The sequence below is a fragment of the Erinaceus europaeus genome, chromosome 4 (genome assembly GCF_950295315.1).
Source record: "Erinaceus europaeus chromosome 4, mEriEur2.1, whole genome shotgun sequence".
In the NCBI taxonomy this organism is placed as follows: domain Eukaryota; kingdom Metazoa; phylum Chordata; class Mammalia; order Eulipotyphla; family Erinaceidae; genus Erinaceus; species Erinaceus europaeus.
Window position 1 is genome coordinate 123,347,205 of NC_080165.1, and position 18,348 is coordinate 123,365,552.

At 39.8% G+C, this 18,348-nt stretch overlaps 1 protein-coding gene across 7 annotated transcripts in view; it reads left to right on the plus strand.

Annotated features, from left to right (window-relative positions):
- Positions 1–833: 833 nt before the first annotated feature.
- PTPRK (protein tyrosine phosphatase receptor type K) overlaps positions 834–18,348 on the plus strand; it is a 603,479-nt gene continuing 585,964 nt past the window's right edge. For 3 of the 7 annotated variants that reach the window (XM_060190489.1, XM_007524994.3, XM_007524996.3), the window contains exon 1: positions 839–1,518. In XM_060190489.1, the coding sequence (XP_060046472.1) occupies positions 1,425–1,518 (94 nt within the window). In that variant the 5' untranslated portion in view covers positions 839–1,424. Of the gene's footprint in view, positions 1,519–18,348 lie in introns of all 7 variants that reach the window. The other 4 variants (XM_060190487.1, XM_060190488.1, XM_060190490.1 and 1 more) reach the window with 3 other exon arrangements.

Consider the following 18,348-nt stretch of genomic DNA (forward strand, 5'->3'; position numbering starts at 1 on the left):
TAAATTATGCACTATTTTATTAAATTGAATTTCACATTGTTGTGATTTACAGACTAAGGCGGTCTGAATAACTGATATCTATAAATGCCAACCAATAGACTCCATTGTTCTAGGAACTATAGAAATATCAAAATCTGAAAACTATGTTTATTCGATTGCTAACACATCTTTTTTCATTTTATAGCTCTTAAAATGAATAAAGTATGTACTATACAGTCTTTTCACAGATGCATGTATAAGTGTGGCATATGGTGAAATCACTTCAAGCTGCTGAAAAAGTAGCAAACTGTAAAATACTTCACTGTCATAATATAGCATTATTTTCCACCAGATGGATCATTCATTGCTGTTTTCATTGTCGGTGTTAAGTCCTTTTGCTAAATACTTACGTATAACAGGGATTAGATAAAATAATAATAATAATAATAATTAAAAAAAAGCAGAGAATCTATTCTACTCTGCCAATTACATGTGGAAGGAAAAGGGTAATAAGCCCGAATCATTTCTTAGATTCTTCCTGAGGGTGGAAGTGGAAAAGGGATAGAAGGTTTCAGAACACCAAAGTAAGTGAAGCAGAGAGTACATCCAAATATTCGCAAATGACAAACCAGAAAAGCGAGAGGACATCTGTTCACACTGGAAGTTAAAGAACGTTTATTTTGGTTCAAGTTTTATTTTTATATGAATAAGGAACAATAAGTGTCCTATGGGGGTGGGATGCCTTATTCCTTATTGCATGAAAAAGGAACAGTTTTCAACGCAGAAGGCTTCCACACTCTCCCTTCTTCCTACCCCTCAGCCTCTTTGGTGGGGACTGTACCCTGGGGTCCAAACCCCAAGACGCCTCTGCTCCAGCTGTGGCTGTTTCTCCGCACTCGTTCTCAATAGCCAGCCTCAGTGCTTACCTAACACTTGCATCTCAACTTCTGATTTCTGGAGCAGAGCAAGGAACAGCGTCGAATCTTCTTTTCCGCCCGCTACTCAAGCAGAAGCGGGCGGCTGGGCCGGGACAGTGAACAAAGGCGGCGCGGAACGCGGGGCGCGCGGCCCGGAGTGGCGCGCGTCTCTCCGGCAGGAGGCAGAACCGCGGCGCCGCGCCCGCGCCTGCATTCCTCCGAAGCACCCTGAGCCCGAGGGTCGACGTCACCCCGGGCTCCGCCTCCGTCCCTCCCCGAGCAAAGTAACTCTTGACTAACAGGAGCAGCTTCCTCCGAGCATGGAGAGCCATCGCCACGACCAACCGGCGACGCGGGAGACGCTTGTGCCCCAGAGGTAGTTTGGTGACCACGAAGAAGGAAAAAGTGCAGGCTGGCGACTGTTGAGTCCTCTGCAGGCGAGGCCAAGTCGGCACCTGGGTCGTGGATTTTGCGGTGATCCCCGGGCAGCTCTTTGCAAAGCTGATTAAAACTTCTCCCAAAGTCGACATGGATACCGCGGCGGCGTTGACTGCTTTTGTGGCGCTCTGGCTCCTCTCCCCTTGGCCTTTCCTGGGGTCAGCCCGGGGCCAGTTCTCCGCAGGTGAGTGGCCGAGCCGGGTTGGGGTGGTGGGGTGTTTCGAGTCCACTCGATTACTCCCGTTCGGGAGCTGGCTGGCCAGGAAAGGAGCCGGCTGTAGCTACGGACAGGGGCTGGGATTCGAGGGAAGCATTCGGGGATTGAACGGGCAGAGGGAGAGAAGTCCCCAGAGTTTGCGCCAGGTGGGACGCGGGGCTTTGGGCAGGGAGCCACTTGGCGCAGGTAACTTTCATCTTCGCCACCCATTGTTCCTCTTTGGAGTTGGCTGTGGGCGCAGGTTGGTGGGCAGTGAGAGAGTGTAAGGAGACATAGTTTTTCTCTTTTGGGGGGGGTGCGGGGGGGGTGTCGAGGGAAATTGGTAACCCACATCGCAGTAGGGAAGAGAGAAAGAAAAAGTACTCCTGACTCGGGGGCTGACTACTCTTGTTGCTCCTGGTGCGGGCTTGTTGCTGCTGTCTGCTTTATACTAGTGTTTTTAAAAATTCCCCGGGAAGCCATTGTCAGTAATGTGGAGACTCCAAGGCACCGACCTCGGCGCGCTTTGCCAGGTGCTTTTTGTCCGGGGAATAACCTTCCTTGACTATTGTCTGCCTACTTCCCTGTCCCTCCCCCTAGTCTCCTCCTTAGGCTTTGGGTTACTCTGGGGTTCAGGCAGCGCAAAGAGAAGAGGTGTGTGTGTGTGTGTGTGTGTGTGTGTGTGTGTGTGTGTGTGTGTGTGTGTGTGTGTGTGTGTGTGTGTGTGTGTTGGCAGAGGCTGTGTAGGCTGGCTGGAAGATGTTTTAAAATATGAGTAAGGTGTGTGTGTGTGTGTGTCTGTGTGTGTGTTTTGGCAGAGGCTGGAAGATGTTTTTAAATATGAGTAAGGATCCTCGCCGAGCCGTCCTGGGCAACAAGGTCTCGGCTTCTGGTCTGGGAAGCTGACCCTGCATGTGTGAGCCCGCCTTTCTGGCAAAGCCACCGCGAAGCCGGCCAAGCTCCTCCTGGAGCCGGCTCTGGCTAATCGGGGTTGCAAAAGACCGCCACCCGCCAGGAGGACCCAAACCTTGGGATGTGGTGCAGTCTGGAATGTTAGCCATTTGGGGTCTAGGCAAAGGCTCTTAGAGGACTCCGGGAAACCCTGTCTCACTAGGTCCGGTGCTCTGTTTCCTTCCGGTTTTGTTATCTTCCTAGTTAGTTGCCTCTTTCCTTTTTTCCCTCTGGGGACTCTGAAGTTTCAACTAGGTGGACACTGGGCACTCTTCTGCCTCCCGCTGGTCCTGACAACTTTTCTGGCTAACCAGCCAGTTCAGCTTGGCTGGAGAGAGCATCTGCTGCCTTGGTTGGTTCGAGGTGCAGATGGAAACGCAGAGGTGGCGAGGGCTAATGGAGAGAAGCCTGGAAAAGCCACAGCCACGCTCCTAGTTGAGGTCACCGGATGGAGGGAACCAACTGACTTTGTCCTTGTCAGTTTATCTTTTTGTTTTGTCTGTCCGGTTTCCTGGAAATAAATTCAAACTGGCTTCCTGAGTAATGTTTATTTTCCTTCCTTCATTTAGAACTCTATAAAAGGAGTAAGAGAACAGATTCTAAGGGCACTACGATTTTAAAATGCAGGTTGTAGAGGAAAAGCAGTACATATAGGTAATGTAGCACGGTCAAGAACTCTATGCAATGAGTGATTCGATGGCTTAATTTATTTCTTTAGGGAGTAGGCATTATTGCATGCATCTTTGACATATAATGTCTGTTAGTATTGGAACCATGCTTGATGTAAGTCATTATATGCAGGGAAGTTGGAGTGGATATTGATTTCTACACAGTGTTCTTCACTGCATGGATAGCCTAAGCTTGAAAAAGTCATGTAGTTTGTTAATTGAAAGTTTGAATCCTACTGGTTGCATGGCATAGCTTATATACTCTATAGCTGCAACAATTAATGTCTCAACCGTTGATAGATTTTTTTCCAGCAATAAAGCAAATTTATTCTTCTCATATTTTATTTACTCTTTAGTACTGATTCAATGTTTTCCACTAGAACGTGCAAATGAGCTTTTCTGATCCCTGGAGTTCGGATATCCTCAATGAAAAATTATGTACTGAGACATCTAGTTTACTTATTTATTTATTTTTGCACAAATGGTTTATGCTTTAGTGGTACAGCAAAACATTTAACTTTAAGTTATATTTCAATACATGAATATACTGTCCTAATAGAAATTTCATAGTACCGCATCTCAGAGTTTTGCCATTCAGTATTTACATACATATCCACAAACAAATACCTTTTATTTCCACAGTTTAACATCAGCCTGCTTTTTCTCATAAATTAGAAGGGCATTCTATAAAAATGTCCATTTTCTTGCCTTCTGCTGTCATTAGATTTTATTGGAAAGACAGAGTGAGAGATTGAAGGTGTAGTTCTTCCAGTTTTATTTCCTCCATTCTACTTCAAAAGATAAGCTTATTTCTTCTGAGGAATATATTTATTTAAATAAAAATTCTTTAGGCCACTTTTAGATGCTATCTTTCCTTTTGTAATGCAGTGTTTGCAAAGCAAATTTTTGAGGACCACAGGTTGTTGGACCTTTGATATATTTTATACACACCCAATCTGCCTTGTTTAAGTAGTACATATCAGAATATCTTTATGATTTTCTTAGCTTTTGGTGTTAAGGTATAACACACACACTTCCATACATGCAAACATAAAAACAAGCTCCCATGATGAACCTCTAGAAGAAGTTTCTGTACATTTTACATTGTGTTAGTGTTCTTTCAGCTTAATATCTCTCACTTAAAATGATACTTCTGTCACATCTGTGTTGCATCTGGAGAAACAGAGACATAGAGGGACAATAATGAACTAAAATTGATTTCATGGACTTTGTAACTGTCATCTCTAAACTATTGTATTATGGAATCCAGACTACTGAAAAACAAATACACACACACACAAACCCAATCACAAACACAGCAACTTGGAAATCTGGCTTTGTGGTCTGGAAAATAATAAGATTCATCCTAGCCTTTCCACATGGTTTATATGAGGAGTGTATGAAATGATTTATGTGAACTGGTGTTGTAAATTGTAAAACTATGCAGCTATCTGGGGCTATCATCATCATCCATTAAACAAGCTAGGTGCCTTAACTTATTCTTTTATTGCTCTCCACTCTCTCCTAGTGAATATAGCTAGCTATTCAGGTGTGTGTGTTTGTGTGTGTGAATGTGCATGTGTGTATAAAACACTTGGCCATTCATTCTTTTAAGATTTATTTATTTTTATCAGAGACACCAGCAGCACACCATTCTGGTATATGTGGTTTATTGAACTCAGGATCCCACTTCTGCAGGTCCTTCATTCTACCCACTATGTTAAGCTTCCAGGGGGCAGTTATACATTTAAATCCTTATTAAATATAAATATCCTAGATTGACCACAGTGCAGTTTTATCGGCATAGCCAGAGAAATCTTCCTTAATTTTTTTTAATGTTTTACTTCCCTGTGTAAATCCTTACTTAAATTAAGCTAAACCCATGAAAGTGTTATTATTAACACTCCAGGTATTCTAACTAGAGAAGAAGTATGTTTTAGTCCATTTCTTTAGCTGCTTATCTGCTGTTAGTTCAGATTATTCATCTCAGTGTGGAGAATAATGTGCAGTTTCTTAGATGCAGTCTTATCAGTGACCTAGAGAGGGACTATTGTCTCTAGTATGATGTATGCCAGAAAATGCAGATTAAGACATTGCTTTCCATACACTTCCTGGCATGTCACTGTAAATGTGTACTCATTTGTTCCCTTTTACCTTGTAACTTACCTAAGTACGACTAACTCTTTGATTATTCTGTATGTGGCTTTTTTCTATTACATTCATTATCTATAAGTAAGATACACTAGAGACTTTGTTTTAAAATTTGCCTTTAAATTTTCTGGTTTTGATCACCCAGAATCTTTTAATCCCTGAATTTGTTAAAACTCCAGATTCTAATCACTGATAATGATATGTACCTGGACATTACTATGGCTTTTCCCCCCACTCTCACTATTTTCCTTTTTCTGAGTATTGATTTTCCTAGATTGCATGAGGTCTGGCTTACCCAGATGGGAAGAGGTAGGTTTGGCTGCTATTTGGGTTTTGGCATGTGTATTGCTGACAGCTCTTCTCTTTGTACCCATGAACGTGGGTTTGAAAAATAAATCAGCTCCTCTACTGTGCCCCTCGCTCACACTTCTCCCCACTCCTGTAGCAACAACAAAGCCACACATGTACATATACAAAATTACTGTCTTTGTTTTCACCAAAATTTGGACATGTTCGGAAAAACTGCAGGTCTGACTCAGGCACTACCCAGAGCAAGTGCAATCCCTCCACCCAAATCTCATTTAGCAGTGCTGCTTTAATACATATTTTTATGTACTCTAAGGATATTTAGTTCACATGATACGATCCCAAGTAAAGAAACCGTGTTGTTGCCTACTAATACTTTTGAACTGTAGTGTTCTAGGTCTGTGCAAGGCAGTATTAAAGACAGTGACCAGTGAAGGTGTGATTCACACTAAACATGGACCTGCTCTTCAGAGGCATGGGAAATGCTGTCCTTATCTGCCCCTGGCTGTTTGCATTTCCTTTATGACTCTTCATGGAGGGCAGGAAGAGGGATGCTGGAATATTGAGAACAGGAAACATTAAGAGAGTTTCCAGATTGTTCTGAAAAACAAAAGAAAGAACACAGAGAATGTGTGCCTCTGTGTGTACATTTGTTTGATCTCTTATTTAATTTTCAAATGAGGAGGGAAAAAAAAAACAGTTTGACTTGTTTATTAGCAGCTTTTGTCTTTGTCCAAACATATTCACTTCTTATTCTCTGTGTGTAAAAATTTCCCTCTGTGTATTCCTCTGACTTTACCCTTTGATCATATGTGTCAAGTTTGTGTTCCTTTATCAAATGATATATCTCTTTGCTTAAAAAGGTTGTAATTGCTTTTGAACATGACTTGTTTCTTTGCAGTAAAACTCATGCTGTGTGTCATAGTTACTGAGAAATGTTATTTTATCAATTCATGTTATGTCTTAAACTGGTGTGTGATAACAAAGTGAGTGAGTACATTAGGTTAATTTTTGTTTCAATTGAAGCCAGAAACAGACTTGCACATCCATGAAATAATATTTTACTGTCACAGAATATTTATTTATTTGTACTTATACATCTAAGTGGAAGACAACTTTTACAAGAGGGTGTATAAGATTTGAATATATTCTTCTTTGATCTTTTGAGATAGTTGAGATAAATTACATATAACTGTGCTTTGGAAAAGTATAAAAAAATATGTTTGAATGGATACAAACTCTTCAAGTAGATAAAGTTCATGTCCTGGGAAGTGGTGTATATGAGAGTGCTGGACTTGGAAGCATGACATTCAGAGTTCAGTCCCCATTCACTGGAATGTTCTCTGGCCTCTCTCTCTTTTCTTCCTCCCTCGCTCCCTCCCTTGCTCCCTCCCTCCCTCCCTTCCTTCCTTCCTTCCTAGATTAATGGTTTACAGTTGATAGTAAAATACAATAGTTTGTATATGTGTAACATTTTCCAGTTTTCCACATAACATTTCAACCCCCACTAGGTCCTCCTCTGCCATCATGTTCCAGGACCTTAACCCTCTCCCTCACACCGAAGTCTTTTACTTTGGTGCACTACACCACTCCAGTCCAAGTTCTGCTTAGTGTTTTCCCTTCTGTTCTTGTTTTTCAACTTCTGTCTATGAGTGAAAATATCCTATATTCATCCTTTTGTTTCTGACTTATCTCACTTAACATGATTTTTTCAAGCTTCATCCAAAATGCAGTAAAGAAGGTGAATTCATCATTTTTAATAGCTGAGTAGTATTCCATTGGGTATATAGACCACAACTTGCTCAGCCACTCATCTGTTGTTGGACACCTGGGTTGCCTCCAGGTTTTGGCGATTACAAATTGTGCTGCTCTGAACATAGATATACACAAATCTTTTTGAATGGGCATGTTTTGTTCCTTAGGATCTATCTCCAAGAAAGGAATTGCAGGGTCTTAGGTCCACTTCTGGCCTTGTGAGAGTTCTCTAGACTGCTCTCTACAGGAACTCTCCCTCTTTTCAACATAAGCAGTAAAATAAATTTCTCTCTCTCTCTCTCTCTCTCTCTCTCCCTCTCCCTCTCTCCCTCTCTCCCTCTCTCCCTCTCCCTCTCTCTCTCTCCCTCTCCCCCTCTCCCCCTTCCCTCCCCTCCACCCTCCTCTCTCTCTCTCTCTCTCTCTCTCACTTCCAAGGTTATTGCTGGGGATTTGTGCAGGCACTATGAATCCATTGCTCCTGGTGGCCATTTTCTCCATTTTATTGGCTAGGACAGAGAGAAACAGAGGGGTGAGGAGATAGAGAGAAAGAAAGACACCTGCAAACCTGTTTCACTGCTCCTCAAGTAGACTCCACTGCAGGTGGCAGTCAGAGGCTCAAACCTCTATCTTTGCATTTAGTACTATGTGTGCTTAATTGAATCCCCTAAAATAAATCTTTAAAAAAATCATAGAAAATATCTACAGGCTTCATTTTAGTGGAAATGTGTTTTATGAAAAATATTTTTATATACAGTTCTACCTAAAAGATGTAATTCCATGAGGATTATGCTGTGACAGTTATATTTATTTTCATGTAGTATACTTGCAGAATTCATTTGATTTTTAGTGACCATTTTAGTAATTAAAAATGAATGTACATAATTAAAAAGCTTATTTTTATTTTAAAAATCAAATGGGTTTCTGTAAAAACATCAGGCTAGAGATATAGGATCCCAGTGATCCTTTTATGGAATATTACGATTTTCCCACTTCTTACTTGTGTTCTTTTATTTTTATTTTTGTTTTTCTCTGTATGTTGATAATCCACAAAAAAAGGACAACAGACATATTTTCTCACTTACAGTTGTTTTTGGAACAAATAAACTAGTCTCCTAGGAAGTATTCCATGTTCCTACTTTATGCCATTTTAAAGTTCAGTTAATAAAAATTATGATTAGAGAGAAGTGCTGGCTGAATCCCATAGGTGCCATTCTCTGAATTAGTTTAATAAAAGTTTTTCAGAAATAACGTAAGTGAAATAGTGTTGAGTTGCTGTTTTTTTGTTGTTATTAAAAATGTTGGGAGATGTAAATATATGTTTACACACACGTGCACACACATCTTAATGTACTTAGTAATCCATTATTCAAATGAAACTTAGAAAGGAGCAGAAGCCATCTAGAGATGCATAAATTAAGAAATGGACACAAAATAAATGAACTATCTGTACATTATACTATACTTTGTGAGAAAAATAATAACTTCTAAATTTGGCTGTATTTATGTAACCACTCCCATTGAAACCTGTTCCTTAACCAGCTGCCTGTAGGCTGACTCTCTAAACTCGGTTCAGGGAAGCAGCTGATTAGCTATAGAAATTCTTCCCAGTCCTTGTTGGGTACGTATAGAGTGACATGACAGCTACTTAAGTAGCAGATGCAATGTAGTTCTTGATGTGTTTGAGTAGGTTTCCAGCAAACTAAGAGCAGAGAGAAAGTGTTTCTATGGCTCCTGCTGTTCACCTAGGGTTGGTGACTGATTTCTTCATGTTCGCTGAACTTGTCAACTGCAGAGTGCCACAGAATTTTGCTACTTGAATTGTGGTCCACAGACTAGCAGATTAGCATCAGCTAAAACTTGTGATGATTTTTTTTTCTTATATAAACATTTACTAGAAGCCACTGAAGACCTACTAATTCAGAATCTGCATTTACAATAATTTCTAGGTGACTTACCTTGAACATTTAATTTTGAGACGCACTTCCATTGGACACAGAAAAATCAGCTTGAAAAAAATTGATTTATACGTTTCATTCTAGAATTTTAAGGATACTGTGAAAGGATTAATTATAACATGAAGCACCTTTTCCTGAAATTATATTTCTTTTTCTAAAGATATTTTATTTTTTTTAATTTTATTTATTTATTAATGAGAAACATAGGAGGAGAGGGAAAGAACCAGGCATCACCCTGGTACATGTGCTGCCGGGGATTGAACTCGGGACCTCATGCTCCAGAAGCCGATGCCCTATCAACTGTGCCACCTCCCGGACCACCTGAAATTATATTTCTGACTACTGTTTATTTAATTATAGCTTAACGCCCCTGACACAACAAAACAACAACATTATTGGGTTGTCAGAAAAGTCACGTTATATTTTTTCTTTTTTTTTTTTTTCCTCCAGGGTTATTGCTGGGCTCTGTGCCTGTACCATGAATCCACCGCTCCTGGAGGCCATTTTTCCCCCCTTTTGTTGCCCTTGTTGGCCTCGTTGTGGTTATTATTATTGCCATTGTTGATGTTGTTCATTGTTGGATAGGATAGAGAGAAATGGAGAGAAATGGGGAAGACAGAGAGGGGGAGAGAAAGATAGACACCTGCAGACCTGCTTCACCGCCTGTGAAGCGACGCCCCTGCAGATGGGGAGCCAGGGGTTCCAACCGGGATCCTTACGCAGGTCCTTGCGCTTTGCGCTTCATGTGCTTAACGCCACATGCGCTTAACCCACTGCAACATCGCCTGACCCGTTATATATATTTTTTCTATGTGAAAATGCACCCGTGACTTTTCCAATAACCCAATCTATGTTTTTTTTTTTCTAAAGAATACTCAGATAATTTTGAAGTAAATATTGTATAAGAGAGTAAGAATAGGGCTAAATAATTTTGGTAATGGATGTGCTGTATGAAACTATGTGAAGGCAAGTATTATCTGAGAACCAAAAGTGATATATGACAAACATTTTTTAGTTAGCATATCAATCTTAACACAAGACATAGTATTCTTTCTGACATTACAAGTAGCAGCCTATTTCTTGCTTTTTATTTCTTTTCCAACTGTAATTTAAGTATCTTCAGACTAAAGAGCTCATTTATAGGATAGTCAGATTTAATGAATGGGGCTTAGGTAGAATGCATTAAGTATCATTGGTGTTCTTTCTACTCTCTTTTAAGCTCATATTTTAAAACAGAGATTCTTGTCAGTTTTCTCAAGAGAAAATTTATGATGTAATAGTGTACACTGTTCATGTCAAAACACAATTTTACTTGCATTTTGTAACTTGCTTGAGCATTCTTTCAGAAAATGAATTTTCCCAGAAGACTTCATTGGCCTGTTATTAATGAGTCTGTTAAATGCGTTTAGTTATTCATTTACTATTCAAAATGTGTCTACTTTTTCTGGCTTTTTCAACAATGAAGTCACTGATTAAATCACAACTGCTGTATTTGTTTTTGCCATTTACTGGTTATTCAGAAAATGCTGGCATGGTGACATGGTTGTGGCAGAAACTAATGTAGAACAAGAGGTATAAATTACTGTTAATCCATAATATTTGCCTGTGTTATAATAATGGGCACTGAAGTAATGCTTTACAGATTTCTCAACATGTCTGATGCTGCAAATGAAAGTTTGCTTAACCTCTGTTGTTTAAAATACAGAAAAATACAGTTGTTGGGTTAATATATAAACTAAAAGTTACTGGTTTCCGTAGTTTCACATTTTAGATAGTGGTGCTCAAAGGAAGAAGTTTCACTGTAGACAGATCAGTGTTAAGAGAACTTGGACATGCAGAGAAACCCTGAAAGTTATTTTCATAGCTCTCCCAGGATATTGTTTGAAGATGCTTTCAAGATTCTTTTTTATTTGCTTTATTTTGATAAGGTAGTAAGAGAGAGACAGAAAGAAAGATAGACCAGAGCACTGCTCAGATCTGGCTTAGGATGGTGCAGGGGATTCAACCTGGGACTTTGGAGCTCAGTCATGAAAGTCTGTTGGCGTAACCGTTATGCTGTCTCCTCCACCCCTGTTGCAGACACTGACTTATAACTTTTTCTAATCTTTCTCCAAATTCTAGAATTTCCCTTTTTAAAAGCTAGCTTTACTTTTATTCTTCTTAGCAATATATTGGTTCACTTATTTCACAAGTTAGAGAGATTCTTTTTCAAACCAATAGCAATAATATCAGGCTTGCCATTTACTGAATATCTATGCTCTGCAAATTAAAACATTAAACTCAACAAAGTGGTGAGTTTAATGAGACTGGTAATTCAAATATAAAGTGAAAATAATATACTTGAGTGGAAAAGAACCATTTAAATAATTTCTTGGCTTTCAGTTATCCTATAGGACTGATTAAAGCATATTTGTATTTATTTTTAATTAATTAATTAATTATTGGAGAGACGGAAATTGAGAGGGGTGGGGGAGAGAGAGAAGGAAAGACAGACACTTGCAGCCCTACTTCACGACTCATGAAGCTTCCCTGCAGGTGGGGACCAGGGGTTGTAATGTCAGTGCTTAACTAGGCATGCCACTGCCTGGCCCCAGTATTTGCATTTTTTTTTAACCAGAGCTCTGCTCAGCTCTGGCTTATGGGGTGCAGGGGATTGAACCTGGGACTTTGGAGCCTCAGGCCATGAGAGTCTCATTGCATAACCAACCATCATGCTATCTACCCCTGACCCCCAGTATTTGTATATATTTTGTAGGAGCCAAAGACTAAGTATGCTTAGTGATGATGACAAATATTGCTAATTGACATAGAGAAATAAAACTTAATCATTCTTCACTTTGTAAACTAATTTTGAAAAATTCAATTGAAGAAGATGAACTTGCTTATAACTGATCTTCCTACATTTGCCAGATAACTTCATAATATATAACTGGGATATTGAATACAATGTATAGCAAAGGATATTCAAAGAAGGTTACCAGATAAATCTTTTGGTGTACGTAATAAGTAAAATGCAAAGCTGTAACAGCTGTTTGCCTTGCCTCTTCCTTTCACAATGTGAGACTTTTCTGGCTTGTGCTAGATACACTCATGAGCTAGTGTCTTAGGTTGGATGTGATAGAAGACCAGGGGCCAAATGTGACTGTGCCACTTTAGAGAAGGGCCTCGTGATGACCCTCCTCTGACCATGGCAGCTGGCCTGGCGCACAGTGGTAGTAAAGATAGTGGGTGTGGAGGGAGGAAGAAGCCTTGTTTACTTCAGAGTGCTTTCTTCTCTAATTTTATTTACTTACTTAACTTATTTGTTTGTTTATTTATACCAGAGCATTTCTCTGTCCTGGCTTCTGGTGGTACTGTGGGATCTGAACGTGGAACCTCAGAGTCTCAGGCAGGAAAATATTTTGCATAATCATGGAAAAGTCTCTCTGGCCTCCCCTCAGAGTACTTTTAGGATTATTCACATACCTTTTCCTTACAGATTTTGTTGAAGTATTTTTTCCTTCTCGGGATGTTCCTTGTTTCCTTCCCCCCACCCTCCAAATCAGGTGCCATAATCGTGACTCTTGAATGAGATGATTTGTGTTAACTTACCTAACCTGGCTGATGGAAGGAGCGTTGTGTTGACCTTTTTTTTTTAAAAAAAAAAAAATTTATTCATTTATTTATTTATTTATTTATTTATTTCCTTTTTGTTGCCCTTTTTAAAATTTTTAAAAAATTGTTGTTGTACTTATTGTTGTTGTTATTGATGTCGTCCTTGTTGGATGCGACAAAGAGAAATGGAGAGAGGCGGGGAAGACAGAGTGGGGGAGAGAAAGACACCTGCAGACCTGCTTCACCTCTTGTGAAGGGACTCCCCTGCAAGTGGGGAGCCGGGGCTGGAACCGGGATCCTCACACTGGTCCTTGTGCTTTGCCCCACATGCGCTTAACCTGCTGCGCTACCGCCCGACTCCCAAGTGTTGACCTTCTATTGTTCCTTTCCTTTAAAGGGCATTCAAATAGCTGTAGAATATGTAAGGTGAAATGATTGGCATGACTTGCTTCAGAGAGAACAGGATTCTATGGAGGTCTGTGTGTCAGGTTGTTCGGGTACATATGACATTGAGCTTGTTCGAAGTTTCAGTTTTAAGTCTCACTTTCTTACTCTGGAGATAATTCCTCTCTCATTGATTCTGAAATTCCTTGTAAACATGGGAATATTACAGTGAGGATGATTTTAATCTTATGATTGAGAATGCAGTGCCTTATCCACTGGGCTGCATAGACAGTTTTATTTACTCGGTTTTTATTCATTTATTTATTTTTGTGGCACTGGGCCATTTTTAAAATTTTTAGTATTTATTTATTTTTCCTTTTGTTGCCCTTGTTGTAGTTATTATTGTTGTTGTTATTGATGTCGTCGTTGTTGGATAGGAGAGAGAGAAATGGAGAGAGGAGGGGAAGATAGAGAGGGGGAGAGAATGATAGACACCTGCAGACCTGCTTCACTGCCTGTGAAGCGACGCCCCTACAGGTGGGGAGCCGAGGGCTCAAACTGGAATCTTTATGCCAGTCTTTGTGCTTTGCGCCGTGCGCGCGCTTAACCCACTACTCTACCACTGGACTTCCTTGGGTTATTTTTTCCTTCTTTTTTTTTTTTTTTGATAGAGACAGAGAAGTTGAGAGGGTGCTGAGAGAGAGGGAAAGAGAGAGAGAGAGAGAGAGAGCTACCTTTAGCAATGCTCCACTGCTCCAGAAACTTTCCCCCCTGTAGGTGGGCGCTGAGAACTTAAATCTAGGTTCTCACACATGGTAATATGTGTGCTTTACCAGGTACACCACCACTAAAAATTATTAAGGACTATGATTATGTGTATGTGTGTGTATAAATTGTGTGTGCAGTTTTTCTTTTCAAATATTTTCATGGAGAGATAAATACTTGTGCTCTCCAAGCTGGTTTGCCTTGAAGAGTGCATTTGTATTCCATTACTGGTTCTTCCATTACACATATCTTGAACATTTATGTTATGCCAATACCTGGATAGTTAGCACCAACATCAGGCATTCCCCCCTGAAATTTGGGAGAATATAAACTGTTGTGAAGACTGAGGAGTGATGGATTTTGGTATATAGTCTCTACTGATTCCGAGATGAAGTCTGGGACTACTTTGTAACTGATCATATTCCTAGGATTTGGCAATTCTCAAAACTCATTCTCCCTTTAACAACATGATGTTCCACATCTGAACTTGTCCAGGTTAATCCAATGTATCAGTTTTTACATTCCTTGTGGCTACACACACAAAACCTAGAAACCTACCTAAGTTTTCCACAATGAAAGTACAATTCTAACAAGTAGACTTTCCCAAATGATGTGTAATGAGAAGTGTACATAAGAGCAGGCTCATGAGAACATTCGTTGTTTGGGAGCTCACAGTTACTCCCCCTACCCACAGGATCAGGAAGGTGAGAGGAATCCTCACAGAAGACATTGGATGTAAACATGGATCCACAATGTGAACCTTTAGGATGCCCAGGCCTTGGCTCTTTGGCTGCAGATAAATATTTGCTGCCACTTGCAAGTATTATCAACTGCCTCTGACACTTCCACTCAGATCAGCTGCTACTTCAGTGGAGAGAAAGAAGCCAGAGGCTGACAGAGAGAGACTTGGCAGCCAGGAATGTGGGCGAGCCCTGGCCACCCCCAAACTGATCTGTACATGCATCCTCTGCATTCTGGAAGCAGAGCAAATTCTATTCTTGGTGTTTTGGTTATTTGTTTTGAAGGGGGCAATGATTCTGTCATTAAATATGCCCTCTTCCTACCAGAAAATGGGGATTTTTAAAGAACTGTTTTGAAAGAGACCCATGTGACTTGCAGTGAATTAAAAGAGAGATGTGTAAATCATTTTAAGCAAAACAAAAATCTCCAGATTACCTAGTCCCAAATTTCAAGAGTTGAAATTTATAAATCTCCTTTGTTTTGAGTCACTAGCATTGTCTGTCTTTAAATTTAAACAAAAGACAATCAAATACAGTTTATTGATGAGATAGCATAATTTTAAGATCACAGATTTTTGAACCTGGCTGCCTGAGTGTGAATACTGGCTCTACCATTTTCTTCTTTGATCTATTTTCCCCATCTTTGGAATGGGATATCTCAAGTAGCTATCTCAATATTTATTTTGAGGAATATTGAGTTAAAATGCTTCATAGTAAAAGTGCTAATAAAGACCATCCATTTCAGGGGGCCCAGAATATAGCCCCCTGCTAGAGTTTATACTTAACTTACTTGAGAAGACCCAGGTTTGAGCAGAGGTAAAAGCTTCAGACACAGTGGAGTGGTGTTTTGGTGTCCTTCCTTTAGTCTTTGTATCTTTCCTCCTCTCTCTTTGTGTTTCAGTTTTAAAAAGTGAATTAATTACACTGGGAAAAGTTGCAGGGGCAAACCCCCAACAAAAATCCTGGCAGGAAACAAACAAAAATTCATTTGCTACAGTTTTTTTTTTCTTTTTTTTTCCCTCCATTTGACACCAAGGCTTTGAGCATACTTTCAGCTGCCATTTTCATTCACATAGATGGAGATAAAGGCAAAGACACAGAGAGTAGAAGAGACAGCACAGCTCCAGAGCTTCCCTCCAACGGTGGCCCTCTCTGTGTGTACTGGGACTCTAACATGGCTAGTGCTCATGGCAAAGCAGACATCTTTACCCAGTGAGCTCTCTGGATTCTCACCGTAGTTATCATTATCATCATTATCCTGACTGGACTTCTTCTGCCAGTGCTTACAGAATATGCTGTACTCTTGAAAAAAATTGAATCTTGTCTTTTACTTTCAAGTAAAACCAGGGTCAGGGAGGTAATTCAGTTTAGAGCACTGACCCTGCCTGCCAGATGCCTTAGAGGCTACACAGACCCCAGGTCCAATCCCTGACAACACCATATATCAGAAGATCTGGCTTCTTTCAGTCTTAGTATTCCTTGCTCATGAAAATAAATAAATCTTTCAAGAAATAAAGACCACAGACTATAAAACAAAATGTCTGAAATAAACTTTGTAATACTGATTAGCAAAGACCACAAGCACTCCAAAAATATATAGCTAAGTGTTTAAGAAAACAATATGCAAATTTAACACTTACATTGGTAACTGAGAATCTAAGGATAAAGAGCAAGCAAGCAATAACAATAAAAATCCCAACCATTAAAACATATAGGTAAGAAATTAAAGTGAATATAAAGTTTTGGGCACAAACTACCTCAAACACCTTTGGAAAATGCATAGACAATTAATTAACTGTCCTCACTGGAAATTTACTCCAGGCAGACATTTATTATTTATTTTTATTAGTGATTTAATAGTTATTTACAAGAATCTAAGATAATAGAGGTATAGTTTTACACCATTCCTAGCACCAAATTTCTGCGCCACCCCCCCCCCCAGTAACTCTAACAAGGTCTTAGAGATGGGTTGACTTTTATTACCCAAGTTCATGTGTTGTAGATTACTAGATTCCACATGAATTAATTTGTCTGGTAGTTGTCCTTCATACCCTTATTTATGCCGTTAAACATAAGTACTTCCAATTTTATCCATTTTGCTCAAAGGGCACAGTATAGTCTTTTTTATTTATTTTATTTTAATTTTTCTATTGATTTAGTAGTGATGGACAGGACCAGAGGATAAGAGGGGTACAATTCCATATAATTCCTACCAACAGAGTTAAGTATCCCATCCCCATCCATTGGAAGCTTTCCTATTCTTTGTCCCTCTGGGAGTGTGGACGTAGGATCATTCATTATGGGGTGCAGAAGGTGGAAGGTCTGGCTTTTGTAATTGCTTCTCCTCTGGACATGTGTATTGATAGGATGATCTATACCCCCAGCCTGTTTCTGTCTTTCCCTAGTGGAGGAGGCTCTGGAGAGGTGGGGTTCCAGGACACATTGGTGAGGTCATCAATATAGTCTTTTTAAATTGTTGAGTATTACTATATTGAATATATGCCAGTAATAACAACAACAACTACTTTTATCACCACACCCCCACTCCGACTCCTCTTCCTCCTCCTCCTACTTTATAGGACTCAAATGAGTTGAGTTTATTCTCTTTATTTATCAAAACTATTTCTCATATTTTTTTTTTCTTTAACAGATCTTTTAAACTTTAAATTTTTTATCAGGAAAATAATAAGACATGAGCCAGAGAAGCATGTGGCTATTAGGGAAAATATGGACGACCTTATCCAGAAGCTGATGCCCGTTTTTATTTATTTCAAAGGGCCTACCTTCACTTCTAAGTCACACATACACTGATTACAGTTTCTGGGTGCCCTTCCTATCTCCTCTTCCCTCTCAGCTAAGGGAAACGGAGTCCAGGCAAACACTTTCAAATAGAAACAGAGAGGGGAAAAGACAGGAGTGCCCTAAAGCTTCTTGTAGTGTGAGGGCTAGCTTCAAACCTGGGTTGTGTGAAAGGCAAAGCAGGTGCACTAAGTGAGCTATTTTGCTGAGCTAGTTAATATTTCTTATGCAGATTAGAAGACTTGGGAAGTTCTAGCTTTCATGAAATTGCTTACCACCTGAAGATATTTAATCTCAGATCAAATTTGAAAACTCTAGTTCAGGAATAAGATACGAATGGGAGTTGTTGAAGGGTGTTGAGAGGTGAGTGACAGCTCTATCACTTCAAGAAGTCTCCATCCTAGTGAGACTGATATCCTGTGTGGAGTTGTGCTCAGTTTTGGAAATGAGATAATTAGAATTGAGCAGAAGCTGAGGAGAGACTCTTCTCTGGTAAAGAATGTTGTTTTCCCAAAGGTTATAAAGGAGAAAAGAAAATCCTCTCTGCTTCATTTACATTTGACACCTGCTAAGTGAGTTTTAGCTGTTATCTGGCATTTGGAACAACCATTTACATATGAATTCTGGATAAAGTGTTTTCTTTCTGAAGGTTACTACTGCTGTTATTCTTTCTTAACTTGGTTGTTTCAAATCTAGTCAAATGGCAAGAATTTCAGATCACTGTCCACATGGCAAAGCCACTTTAGAGTC